The 14880-nt window shown below is 41.0% G+C and overlaps 1 protein-coding gene across 1 annotated transcript in view; it reads left to right on the top strand.

Moving 5' to 3' along the window:
* Positions 1-5867: 5867 nt before the first annotated feature.
* nhsb (Nance-Horan syndrome b (congenital cataracts and dental anomalies)) overlaps positions 5868-14880 on the top strand; it is a 61579-nt gene continuing 52566 nt past the window's right edge. The window contains exon 1 of the mRNA XM_078257084.1: positions 5868-6147. Within this exon, the coding sequence (XP_078113210.1) occupies positions 5868-6147 (280 nt within the window). The remainder of the gene's footprint in view (positions 6148-14880) is intronic.

The raw sequence follows: 14880 nt of genomic DNA, 5'->3' as shown, positions 1-14880 counted from the left end.
GCTGGACTACAATAGAGCTGTTTGGAGCAGTTTGTGAACAGTGTTTTCTGTTGGAGATGGTAAGTCCCTTTGGGGTGGACTTTGGGCGTTTTCACTTTGTAAACCTATAACGTGCACAAAAAAAATATATATATAACACAATAAAGGAAAGGGAAAAAGCCAAAAAGCATAATATGAGCACTTTAAAGTACAAGCAGCATTTTAATATTGTAGCTGTTCTACGTAGAGCAAATTCTAACTATTTATTAGACTGTGGAAGTGTTATCAATAATAAATATTGCATCACATTTTAGAAAGTGATCATATATTTTGTACATAAAATGTATATTTTGTATCAAAATGTTGCACAGACATGGCTCAACCCACATAGGTGTTTTGACTTACGTTGTTGGGGGTTTACAAACTGTGCTTGAGCGACATCTCCCTCACCTTTCTGTTGGCTTTGGTGTACCTATAGTTCCTTTTCACAGCAGACACTTGTCACTTGTTAGTAAAAACACAGGTGTCCCTAATGGCGCTTTTCCATTACATGGTACCTGCTCGACTCGTCTCGACTTTAATCGCCACGACTAGAATCGACGCACTGTGTGTCCATTTTCCATTGCAGATTTTAGTACCGCCTCAGCGTGGCTGGTCGTCATAGCGGCGCCGGAGTAAACTGCCGTGACCTAACGCAACACACACACAGAACGTCGAAGGTGTGTTGTTGTTGCCACAGCCAGAAGACACATTTTGTTTCAAATGAAGCTGGAGGCAGCAAAAAAAAAGCTGGCTAAAAAAAACCCGCCATTCAAAAATGGCGGGTTTGTTCAGGACACCCCCCTCTGTCTCTTTCACGTCACCTTTTGGTATCGGCTCAGCTCGCTTGGAACCTGGACTGAGGTGGTACTAAAAAAAGTACCTGTTAGCAGGTACAAGGTACTTTGTTTCGTAATGGAAAACCAAAAAAGGCGAGTAGAGTCGAGGCGAGTCGAGCAGGAACCATGTAATGGAAAAGCGCCATAATAACATTAACGATGGCTCTGGTCTAGTCAAGTGTCCCAGTAAGTCGTGACAGTGTGACAGTGTGACAGTGAGTCAGCATACACGATACCAGGACCCTGAAACTGAAGCAGCTAAATGGAATTATTAATTTTTTTGATTCACACCAGTGCTTTTCCTACTCTGAGATGTAAAAAATACCTATAAGGGTGAGACAGCCTGCACTACCTGGTTCATCACTCTTACTACTAGAGATCTTATCAGCCAGAGTGTTTAAAAACACCTGTGTGGGCGTGCAGCGGCTTTAGTTTGCAGATGTAAGTAATTACAATAATTAGATCTGGAGGAAGTAGCCTTATTCGATCTAAAATGCTTAATTTACAGAATTCAAAGCAATGATCACCATGCTTCATATTCATAATAAAGCAGACAAATGGTGGATATGTTAAGGCATGAAGGATTTCACACTGTCTGTTCAAACAACCAACAATTATTGTTTGTTCCCGTTAACATCAGTGTCCCTTAGTCTCGTTAGAAATCATTACAGCATGGTTTATTGTTTGCTGGGATGCAAACGTTGACCATTTTACAATTTGTGGTCACACTTTCGGCAGCTCGGAGTGAAGTGCATGACAGGTTACTGTCAATATGTGCTGCCTCAAATTTGCTGCAACAGCAAGTTTACTGCAGGCATGTCTATATACAGACTGAGCCAGAGGCTATAGGATAATCACTGTGAATGAAAGACAACAGCCAGGCTTAGTAACCTGGAAACTCACAATCAGCAAAAAAAATCTGTTCACTGGACATCGTTCAGCTAACCGTTACAGTATAGGCTCCTGCTGTACAGTAGGTGAACTTATCTGAAAGTTTAAAGCCTCAGTGTTTGAGGAGGAGGATAAATACTGGTCAGGGAAGTGTGCACTACATTGTATTCCACTGGTTTACGTGTTGTATTAAACACATAAACCATAATCAGCTAGTAGGCTATGTTTGAAAAATATGACTGATTGTTTATTTGATTTGATTTGATTTTATTAATTGTGTATTTGATTTTTTTCCTGAGTGATTGTATATTGTGTGGTTTATTTTATTATAAATTAAGTTTTATTAAATAAATATATTTGGGAGCAATTTAGAGTGTCCAATTGATTGTATTTAAAGCTACAGTGCGTAGTTTCTGTCGCCCCCATGAGGAATTCTAATAGTAATGACAACAACACTGTTGGCGTGTCCACATGATACAAGCCTTCCGTGATCACGCACAGCCCCCACCCCTCCTCCTCCACGCAGTTGCTAGTAGCCAAGGAGGACACGGAGGATTACAAAAACATGATGGACTCTTCAGAAGAGGTCATTATCTTCAGCTTCTGTGCGGAAAAGTCGCCGGATGACACAATCTTCTGAACACAGCCATACTGAGAAATACAGAGAGAGTTGTGTGGAGCTGATAGTCTTAATTAGCTTTGTAGCAACTCATTTGGCAATGGCTTGAATGTAACGGACGTTCATTAATTTCAAAAAAGTTACGCACTTAAGCTTTAATTTATTGAAGTAGATCATTTAGAGTTTCCAGTAACTTAAAGTGCATATCTTTGGATTTTAGATTGTGGGAGGGAACCTTAGGACCAGGATTCTTTGTCTTCTTATTATCCGTCTTCTCTTTCTTTTCTTTCTCAGCCTTCTCCTCCTTTGCTTTCTTTTTCATTTCTGTCTCCTCTTGTTCTATCTCTTTTATCTCCTCCTAGTTTGCTTTCTTATTCATCTCCTTATACATTTTGCTTTTCATTTTCTGCAACTTTGTCTATCTTGCATCGATGTTCTTCTTGCGGACCAAGAAATCTCTCCTGTTCTTCTCCATATTTAGATAGAGCTCCAGTTTCTTCTTCTCCTCCTTCTCCAACTGTTTTACTTTTGTCTCCCAGCTCTGTTGTTTCTTGGCCAGCTTGTTGTTCTCGTTCTCCATCTGTTTTTCTTTTGTCTACCATCTCTGCTTTTTCTCGGCCAGATCTTTCCTTAACTTCTCCTCCAGAACGTTGTATATATCGCCTGCCAAGCTTTCTGACTCTGGATGAATACAGCTTCTTTCCTCAAGAGCTCTGAGACTTCTGTGTTCTCTTTGTCCAACAATGTTGCCATGATTCCTAACTCCTGGCCATTCATGGATACTGGACGCACCTGCTCTGAATGACATTTGAGACGTTTTTTTGAGCCGACTTATTTCTAGTTTGTAACCTTTCTAGGGGCGATAGATGTCCTGCCGAGCACCATGAGGGGCATTCTGACGAGGTGGTGGACAAACAAATCTTGTCCCATTTCCTGGGTTGTTTCTTCTATCCATGGCACTTTATAGCAGACCTTTGTTGTCTGTACTAAAGACTGAGACTGAAGTTGACTTAGGTTTTGAGATGTCGCTGTTCATAACGTTGAGTTGGTTTATCAAAGACGCTAGCGAAAGCAACACAGTACATAAAGCATGCACAGCAGAAATGTCAGAATAGGTCGAAACGTTACAGTTAAGGCTGAAAATTACAACAAAAATCAAACGGCCAGTTGTCTACCCGACAAAGTCATTCACAGACATAGAAATGTACACTATGTCATCCTACATAGTGACATTACAAACTGTATACTTGAGGTTAAATTGGTTTCCCTGTTATGACCTCTTATGAACAAACTGTTACAAAACTACAAATCCAATCTTCTTTCTTTAAAAAAAAACAAAAACAGAATGGGATAATTTTCTAGAGTGGACTTTTTAAAGATCTGCTTTAAAGGTACAATATGTAACATTTCTGCATTAAAATGTCTAAAAATGACTATACCTATGTTATATATTTTGTTGAGTTGTGTACTTACACTATCCTAAATGTTTCCAACAACGTTCAAACCCAGAGAAATCTGTTATTTTATTTTAATGACATGGTCCGTTTCAGATGATACGTTCAGAGTAATCGTAAATCATACAATCTCACAGAAAGAATAACACTCAGTAACTGTTATACAGCTTTCTTTCTGCCACACAGTATCATTTTGTCATTGATTACATGCCACTTACAACACAGTAATACAGCATTGTTCTTATTTATTGATACATTTCAATCTTATTTATTGATATATTTCAATATCGATTGATCCAGCTTAACGTAATGTGCTACGTTGACAAGTAACGCTAGCGTTAGCTCATGCTAATGGTCGGTGGGGAATGTTATAAGGTTACAACATCGTTCAAGAAGTTATTTTAAGTATAATTGTTTTGATCAAGGTAAAGTTGCCCTTAAACAGCACTGGGCTAATCCATGATTACATTCGCCAGCTAACGTTAGCTAGCTGTATAGATAGAAGACAAATCTAATACTAATTTAGCCAGCTATCCCACCTGTTTTTTTCTGCCTCAATCCCCGCCGCTAAGAGACTAGTTCTTTCGGGATGAGAGCGGACAACAGCCCCGGGGACACGACACATCCACAGTTAGCCAGCAGCCAGCCACTCTTATAAACTTACAGCAATCCGAACCCAGCCAGTACAAACTCCAGCACCAGTTGATAACGATGCTAATGGCAGTAACAGAAAGTTGTATGTTCCGTGTTCCGGGAAACAGACCATATCGCCCCAGGCGTCTGAGTCTGGCTGGCTAAAAGCAGTTCTCATAAAATGATGAAAAGTCATAAAGTATTAAGGTGATTAAATAATGTTTGTTTGATTAAATGCTGATAACAAGTTAATTAGTGAAGCCAGACACATTAGTTTCCAGATGAAACTGACCAATTAAATCCTATAGACTTGTTGTCATATAGTGGACATTTCATTATTAATTACCTTAATTTCATACATTGAAGTTGAGCTTGTTTGTCTGCTGTTATGAGCAAATTATATCCATAGATCAACTATTGTGTACAGTTCTGAACACCCATTGATTCAGGTTGTTCATCATCATGATCAATGATCATGTACAAAGGTTTGATAATGAAAAAGATAATGAACATTTGTCTCATATATTTAGTCCAGTGTTACCGGATCACCCACAGGATCAAATAGCAAAGTCTGAATAAACTCAGATCTTGTTATTAAATGCTGCTCTGTCATTGTGTCCTGTCACGATGAGAAACTTGTAGATTTTGATTTGATTTTGATTTTCCTGACCGCTCCCTGTCCACACACATCCACATCTCCGGGTTTTACCTAAGTCTTCTCTCTCATCCTCTCAGCCTGCCTGCACACTGTTCAGGCCACAGAGACAGGCTGCATCAATTCCCGGAAAAGTAACCACAATAAGACCGGAAAAGCGAGGACGGACCTAAAAAAATAAAAGCTTAAGGTGTGCAGACTGAGAATGAAACTATATATTATTGTGTAATAAAAAGACGGTCTTTTTCAAGATATTCTGTATGTTGTTGTTTTATGTTTCATCAACGCCTATGTTTTCTGTATTTTCTATCAACTTTTCAGCTCTCCCCAGTCTCCTCCATCATTGTTTATAATTCTACTTGACTCAGGTTCTTATTTTGAAAGTTTTAAACGGTGTTTCCTTTTCAATCTGGCTGATTTGACGCTGCACGTAGGCAACCCATGATTGCAGACTCAACACGCATCCTCACACCACTGACCTGGGCTTAGCTGTGTCCTGCATGTGTGTGCATGTGTGTGTGTGCATGCGTGAGCGGGAGTGTGAGTGATCCCCAGAAACCAGCAGCAGGATGGAGGATCTCAAGGAGAATCTGGGAACTTTGGATTGACGCCCGGGGATAACGCGCGGTCGGCCTGAACCTCATCGGGTTTCTCTTGGATTTATATATTTGGATGTTGTCTGTTTCCCCCTTTTCCCTTTTTCTTCTAGGCGCTGGGAATTTATACTTGGCTTACAACTATTATTTTTGTCGTGCAAAATGCCATTCGCCAAAAGGATTGTGGAGCCGCAGCTTCTGTGCAGGCACCAGATCCCCAACGATGAAGCTCTGCTTTTCGAGGACCTGTGTGCCATCAGTAACGTGGTTCTGTCCCGGACCTTGCGACAGCTGTCCGACCTGGCCCGGCACGCCTGCTCCTTATTTCAGGAGCTGGAAAACGACATCATTAGCACCAACCAGCGGGTCTGGGTCCTCCAGAACAAAATAGGCCAGATACAGCAGACTGCCAGTGCCCTAGACCCTAAAAAGGAGGCAGTGCGTAAGTAAACCACCAAGTATAGCTTATTTGAAAAAAAAAAAATCAGCTCATGATATACACCTAAACAATGTGTGATTTTATTCATTCATATCTTACATGCGTGCCTTCATGTTTCGAAGGGCGCCCACCTCAAAATATTTTTACCCAGCTGCACGCACGCCCGCCGCGGCCGCGCTCTCATCCCCCCATTGAAATGTGTCACACGGTTGCGTTTGCACATTTGACCATCCAGTAAGATCGAGATGCATTTTCACAGCGTATGTGTTGACTGCTCATTCATTTGGCGGTCCAGACGCGGATGCGTGTGTTCGTCGACGAGGAAGGGAAGGGGGGGTGGACGGCGTGTGTGTGTGTGTGTGTGTGTGTGTGTGTGTGTGTGTGTGTGTGTGTGTGTGTGTGTGTGTGTGTGTGTGTGTGTGTGTGTGTGAGTGTGTGTGTTCACAGGCAAGCAGCGCGGAACGGAGCGGAGGGGCGTGTGTTGCCGCTGCATTGGCTCAGTATCGCAGTCTCGTTACTGCGGGTTGCGCACACCTGAAGCATGTTCTGGCGGTGTTTTGGGGGACAAAAAAGCCTCGTTCAGTCAGGATGTAAATACATCAAGTTCAGAGTCTAGAATCTGTTAAAAGGGGTTTGAGGTGTGTGTGCGTGTGTGTGTGTGTGTGTGTGTGTGTGTGTGTGTGTGTGTGTGTGTGTGTGTGTGTGTGTGTGTGTGTTGGGGTTTTCAGAGGCGACTCCCCGTGCGCTAAACCCACCCTTTCCACATGCAGGCACCAACACAGCATCAATAATGAACCCAGTTGTCCATGTTACAGGGTAAACATGAACTGTTCATGAATAGATAGTCAGGTTTTCAGCTGTTGATGGATCACATATAGCCTTAAAAAAGCCTGATTGGCATCAATGAGAAACTCTGCAATTCAATGTAACAGCGTGTTCTGTACAGCAGCTTATTTATGTCCTCTGCAGTCCCTTCAGTAAGCTATAAAGCTTTTGATTTTAGACGATCCGTTCATTGGTTTGACTCCAGTTCTGTGCAGTGGGATTCATCACTGTAGGTTATCATAATCTGGGACAACCAAAGAGCATTTTAGGGCCTAAAGATACTGTAGGCTCATGAACTCCCTCTTTAGATTTACCCCCCCTCCACCAACTCCTAACCCCACACACACACACACACACACACACACACACACACACACACACACACACACACACACACACACATCAGAGCATATGTGTCAGTGAGTATGTCTTTATTACATAAAACAGTCTTATTGTGTTGATCTGTTTACTGTTGTTTGGTGTGGATCTGGATGAATGATCTCTGATGTCGAAGACTATACGTAGTCTCGTGGAATTAAATTGTGTGAGAAAGATTGCTGTCTAGCAGAAAGGGACAGACATTTGAATTTCTATGCTGAAGCTCTACAGTACAACACTACCAAAAGTCTCAAACACACAACACTACACTCACATCTCTCTATTCTAAACTCCTTACACCTGCTAGCAACGCTAAACTCAGAAATCTGTCTGTTTCACCTGTTGTGCTCTGAAATATTGATTTGTTGAGTGAGTTGATTGTGCTTCTATATCCCTGCAGCCAGCCAAGACATACACGATAAGTATTACTTAGCACATGCTTTTCCAAGAGTTTTGTGACTCTCAAATCCAAGAATGCCACGCAGCTCATGCAATCAATTTAGAGTCCTTTTGATTGAGCGCTTTCCTCTAGACCAGTGGTTCTCAAACTGGGAGTTAGGACCCTTACAAGAGCGTGTGAGATAATTTTAGTGGGTTTCCCAGATAGGAAATTAGAAAATGAAATACATTTCTTATACATAAAATGATGTCTATTCTTCAGAATTTTTCTCTACTTGTTACTTCTTTTTTTGTGAAATGCTGCAGTTTTTCCCCTTCAGGCCTCTAAATATTATTCCAATGACACAATCACAGTTTAAAAAATGACCCTTTACACTGCGATTTTGGGCTGTCCTAGACAAAAGTTGACAAACCTTGAGAGACTTGTCAGTCAAAAAAGTGCTCTTAGATCATACACGTCCACTATTGGCCAATTTAAAGCTTTGTTGACACAACAGCTAACCAAAAACCTGGGCAGTGTCAGAAATTAGAACTCACAATGTGACCGCTGCTATGACAGATATCTACAGACACACCATTCAGAATAAACGCTACTACTAAACATTTACCATAAACTCCCTTAGAAAAATAGCAATTTTATGTTGCCCTCTTCTACCTTACTGCAACTGGCTTAACAATCTCCCCCTCTACCTCTTTTGAGTTTTTTTTATGCATAGAGGTGCCAGCGCTATATGGCATTTTTCTTCTTCTTGTATTCCATCATTCCATTAGCCTGACAAGCCAGACCCACATCAAGACGTTGAGTCTGGGAACTCACCATTGGCAGGGCTCAATCCGAGGGGCGGGATAAACGGTTGTCTTTCAAATTCCCTCTGCACTCATAGCCAACCAGAGCAACGCTAGTTGATAGATTCAACTTTTGCCGTATCCGGTCGGCAAAATTCCGCACACATCGTCCTTTTTTAAGAATGACTTCAGTTCTTAACTCCAAGTCTTCCAGAGTCGCGGCTAAAGCCGATTCGAAAGACCACTGTTCGCCAGCAGCAGCAGCAGCCATCTTCTTTGTTTTCAAGTAGCGGGGAATTCACGCGGAACCGTCGCAACTCTGCCGTCCTTATGTTAAGCCCGCCCACCGACTCTATACACAATGTGATTGGCCTGACCAGAATTTGGTTTTTCCAGCTCGCAAGCCAACGGAGAGTTGCTAGACTGACCCTGGCTGCAAATTACATTTGCTGCCGCTAGGGTGCGTCTAGATTTCTAGGCTATCATTCCATCACACAATCCAACATTTCTCCAAATTGTACAGTCTTACACAGATTGTGACCGAGACTTTATTAGATTAATCTCACACAGTGTGATAGCCTATCCTGAACACAGTCTATGAAGGTGCATTCATAGACATGCTGCCATTGTTTAGATGTGTCGTGTTTTACAGTAAATCTTGACACTTCACATTTGTTCTTGTCAGTCAGTAAGCTGCCAGCATAATCATTTGGCAAGTCAACATATTTGATCTTTATTCATCCTTCATCTCTATTTTGGTCATTAGATATTTCATTCAACATATTTCGGTGTAAAAATGACTGAGTATAACTGAGAAAATACTTTTTGACTGTCTGTGTGCAGGCAGTTTGAATCCTCTGTAGATCAATGCTCATACTTGGATGCCCACCAAAGTTTTGCTATTTTTATTCTGTTTTCAAAAAGGGCTATTATCTTCACTCTTCCTCTCAAATGGCAGCACTAACCCCGAGGAGATGAATATCTTTGTGTGTACACACAGACTGATATTGAATGTCAGTGACAACAGAGTTTCCTCACTTCATCGTAGAGTGTATCAAGATTCAAGGCAGTCAGTGTGTTGCTAACTTGGAAGGATCCTGATCATGGCAGTGTTCAGATCGTGTTAAGACAGTTTGTGTCTGTCACATTCATGGAAAACAATGTGTTGTGTAGGACATATACTGTATTAATTTATCAAAAGTGGTTTAAACAGTCTAGTAGTCCTCTTTTGACATGTGGCGGTAACTATCAAAAAGTCAACTATAGTACAACTTTCTGCTTTTTTTTCATGATTTGTTTTAAACATTTCATGCTCTGTAATTTTACTATGTCTATTTTGAATGACAATGAATGAAATGCTGATATAAGTCCCAAAACTGTATTTCAGCGGTGCAGAGAAATACAGTATATATAATCATCATTTATTTTAGGACATTTTGGACCTAATACTTAGGGGTAAACCAAAAAACTAAGCAGTTAATGGAGAGTCGGGTGATGTCACTCTTATCTGTGATGAAACCACGCACACACCAGTCCAACTGAGACAAGGGTAAAATGAGAATAAATAAGTTTAGGGTTAGATATTATGACTGAGGTCTCTGACACACCAAGGGGCATACAAAATTGACCATTCGTTAAACGTTGCACCTGAAGACCCTAAAAAGACCACAGCTGACCACTGGCATGCACATACGCTGGTGTACTTCAAACATATATGGCAGAAATATTAACAAAAACAAATTAGACAACCCATTTCATACAAACTGAAAATATATCTATGGATAAATACGGCTGGGTCATGTATCATGCGAATAAATACAATATAATGTCTGAAGAGAAAGCAGCCAAACACAGTAAAAACATACTGTACATGGAGACACACAGTAATGATATACAAGATGCATTGAAACCATACGCAGGTATAACAAATAATAGCAAACAAGAGTAAAATAAACAACAGTGCAGTTTTGTAAGGATGTTTAAAAATTATTATCTGGATTATGTTATTGCAGTTGCGACGACCCTGCTGTGTCACAGCCTAGTCTAGGTCTAGCAGGGGGAGTCTAACTTAAGGAAATAAAGCGTTGTGCTGAGTGCCCCAGGAGGAATTAGCAACTCAATGTGGATTGCTTAGTTTGCACCTTGTATATCAGCTGTTGAATGAATTTTGTCAAGTGAGCATCAGTCTAAGAAAAATAAGTTGTAAATGGTTTTAAAGGGAACTCTTCCATCTTTTGTGCCCTGAAATGAGCCCTCCTTCCTCACCCACAACAACTAAAAAAAGTAGCCTCAAATCTTTAATGCTCCACCAATCTATATGTTTTACATTAACAATGAATCAAATGACTACGTGTAATTTGAAGGGGGTCGTTCGCAGCTTTTTAGCCTCTTTTAGCTCACTGTTTCAATTCTACTGTCTGAAGAAATGACTGCATGGTTAAGTCTTACTGCTGTCAATCAATTTCCAGCAGCAGCAGCAGCAGCAACATGCTCTGAAAAATCCCCTCTGTATGCAAGTTGTTGGTCAAGAAGTAAACGTGACTACTCATATGGGGCCAATAAAACCAACAGTTTGTTTTGTGTGCGTCCTCCAGACAGCGGTCCAAACTCTTAATCTTACTCCTGGTCTTGGTATCATGAAAGCGGATGTAAGGTTTCAAACAGCCCTTAAGATGTGTTCAGACTGAACAGGAAGCATATGTTAGCCTTGTGCTACTTACCCAAGTCCATGTTTATTTGTTCCAAACAGACAATATACAGATTGTACAGACGTTAGCCAGCAACTTGCTGCAGTCACTGGACCCAGCTGTTAGGCCGGCTTCACACTGGCTGCGTGGCGTGAGCGCGTCAGCTGCTCCGAAAATGCGTGCATGCTAGAAATAGGACCGACGCCTATTTTTCATGTGACACACAAGCGTGTTGGAAGCGTTTCCAGGCAAAATGGAATACAAAAAGATGTGTATATGTCATTTTGACACAAATACATATTAATAAATGACATTTTGATGTCTGAAAGTCTCTAGGTTTTGACATAAATGCAGTATACTACTGCTTGAGTGCATTTTATCAATGGGAAACATACTGTACATGTGTACAGACAAGGCTAGCAGCAGCAGCGCCACGTCAAACACGTTTCTGGTGTGAAAAGACGCAGCCGCCACGCAACAGAAACGCCACGCAGCCAGTGTGAAGCCGGCCTTAGTCAGCTCCAAAAAGCCAGCTTCTCCTTAAACCAGAGAGACTTGTTTGATATTTCTTTATGTGTTACTGTAAGTACACAAGTCACAGAGGTGATCCTCATGACTTTACCTCTAGCGCCACCATGAGGTGGACATTATTGTTTTTTATTCATACATTCATGTCCCCCAGAGGATGAATTGTACAAACTTTTTAACCGCACCTAGCATCATTATCAGGTCAAATTTTCAAAACTAATGACTTTGCCATCAGCCTTGGCAGTGTTTAAATTAGCAAATGGTAGCATGCTAACATGATAACTATGGGAATTTACATACCTATCGTTCGTTTGCTCTGGTGCGAATCAGTTGATGAGTTTTGTAAACATGGAGCGTTTTCCCCTTGATTCGTTTTCGTTTCACTCTCAGAAAAATCCAACCGTACCAAAATGCAACACTACCAGCGCTTATTGGTCAGATGTGTCTGCAGCGGGAGCAAGAAAGTAAATACAGGAAGAAGATCCTGTATTCTGGTCTAGTGCATGTTTCTTGCATCTCCATGGTCAAACCAGTTAATTTTATTTAACTCAATGACAGAAGGTTTACATAGCATCCATTAGTTTTAGTAAGTTTAGTTATTTATTGTTATCATTAATGATGAATGTGAAAATATTGGTCTGTAGCAAACATATTGTACTGACAACACTGTTTTTTTCCCCGTGGTATACCATTAAAGCAAATTTGACTTTGAATTTGAGAGAGTATGGCCTGTGGCAGCGGGGGACTGCTCCATCTTGCTAGTCTGCATAGTAACAGGAGAGAGAAAGTGAAGCCTGCTTTAACCTTTCAGCTGAGTCAATCTCTCTCTCTCTCTCTCTCTCTCTCTCTCTCTCTCTCTCTCTCTCTCTCTCTCTCACTGGTCATACAATTTTACTATTGCTTGTAGTAAAACTAGCATCAATTTTGCAGCACCCATCATATTGTTGAAACAGTTTGTTATGGACAAAATGAGGATAGAGAGAGAGACCTAACAGCACCGTGTGTGAGCTTTAGTGGTCTGGAAGTAAATGTGTTTAGTTTCTGTCTCTCACTCGCAGACACACATAAAAACCTCTACAGTAAAAGCAGAGATAGAGACATATTTACCAATGTCATATTCTGCAACTGGCCAACAGCCTTAATCTGTTCAGTGTGTGTTTTTGTGTGGTTTAGGGATCTGATTTCAACCACACGAGGCAGGTTAGAATACACTCTGCTCTGTCCAGGCACGTCTTGTCTGTCTCAAACCTAACCACACAACACACACACACACACACACACACACACACACACACACACACACACACACACACACACACACACACACACACACACACACACACACAGAGCATCAATTCAGATGTTTTCCAAATCCAATACTGTATGTGTGATAATTTATGTGCTCTTGTGTCTCTCTCACAGAGGGCTTCTTTAGTGTCTCTTTCTCCATCTGTGTGCCCCTCCATCTTTGCATATCTGTGTCCATTCTCCTCCTCCTCCTCCTCCTCTCCATCCATACCTCTTCCCTCACTGCCCTACTTTCCCTGTCATCATCAGTATGGAGAAACTTCTGCCTCTTGAAAGCATATTTAATGTTTAATGCACTTTGATTTCCACCCAGACACATACAAGCCTGAGAGGAGAGGAGAGAGTTTAATAACGGAGTGAAAAGGTGAGAGAGAAGATGAAGACAGAAAGTACAGCTATCCCTATGGATTTGGACAGAAACCTAACTATTGGACAAATTGAAATTTTGACCTGATGGTGGCACTAGAAAAAGGTTACAAATAACAAACTACAGGTGATGGACAGCCACAGACCACGGATGTATAATCTCCCACTTACTTGAAAGAAAATTGCTCGTTCAGTGAATGAGCCAAAAATGTTTTCCCATTTACAGATTTGCTTCCATGTTGTGCGGCCGACTGCACATGCACATGAGTGTTTCTCTCCATGGCCCTGCCCACTCGGCCCATAGACATTGGGATGATTTCATGCACACACAAAAAGATTTCTATGCCCTGAAAAAGTTTTACAAATATAATGTAATCGCAAGGTTTAGTACAGACGTCTCTTTTGTAATGTCGGCCAAATGCTTTTCAGGAGGCAGGGTATTTTGTTATACCGCGAGTGATCAATAGGACAAATTGGCAGCAAGGCTGAGTGACGGTGCTCTATCCAACTTTCTTAATACATCCATACCACAGACACTCAGCCATGGCCCAACAGGGAATTACAGTTTACCGTTGTGTGGACCTTTGATTCTTACCAATGGTGGGCCTAAAACTAGATGCTCAAAAAGGTTTACCCCCTTGAGAGTATGATTATTCTGTGCAACTTTAAGGGCAATATGCCCATTACATTTTGAGATATTTGCTATATTTTGGCATGAGGATGAGGTTTAAGGAAAACATTTTTTTAACAGTTTTTTAAACAGCATTTATCTGTGGATCAACTTTGATAAAGTGGCCACCTTCTAAACTGCAGGTTTGTGCACACTGTGATGTGCACATTCAAAACATACTCTTGAAGTGTTCACAATTAGAACCCTTAAGCCAAATATATATCTAAAAGAGACCATTCATTCATGTGGGCAGTCAGCCAATCAGTGCCAATGAAAAACACTGATCTCTGTGTGCTACGGGTGAACCGACCACTTCATTTAATGTTTAATGTATTCATGGGAGTATTCAAGTGAAAATGGCGCATTCTCCGGTGAGAATGAATGTCCTCAATTCATCCTCATGTCCTCATTAGTTTTGATCATTTTGTGTACAAGGGGATATATTAAGACAAAACACCCACACTGACATTTCCATCATCAGTGTGAAGATGGTAGGTCAGTAAAGAGGGTGAAGGCAGAAGTGGAGAGGCTCAGGGAAAAGAAGACTTTAATCATAGATCATATTTTATTATTACATTTTGATGAAGAACAATAGAGTTGAGTCTTTCTCCTGTATTGCGTCTCTTTTTGTTTTGTTGTTTGCGTATGACAGAGTAAAAAAGAAAGTAAGATATCCACACAAACTACCACAACTAAATCACAACATATGGTCAGCATATGTCCACTTATGTTACTGCAGAAACATGTGGGCATGACATGTGGGGAGGTCAGCAGAGAGGGTTGCAATGG

This window comes from Sander vitreus, chromosome 1, assembly GCF_031162955.1.
Source record: "Sander vitreus isolate 19-12246 chromosome 1, sanVit1, whole genome shotgun sequence".
Classification (NCBI taxonomy): Eukaryota; Metazoa; Chordata; class Actinopteri; order Perciformes; family Percidae; genus Sander; species Sander vitreus.
This window is presented reverse-complemented; position numbering and strand designations above follow the sequence as displayed.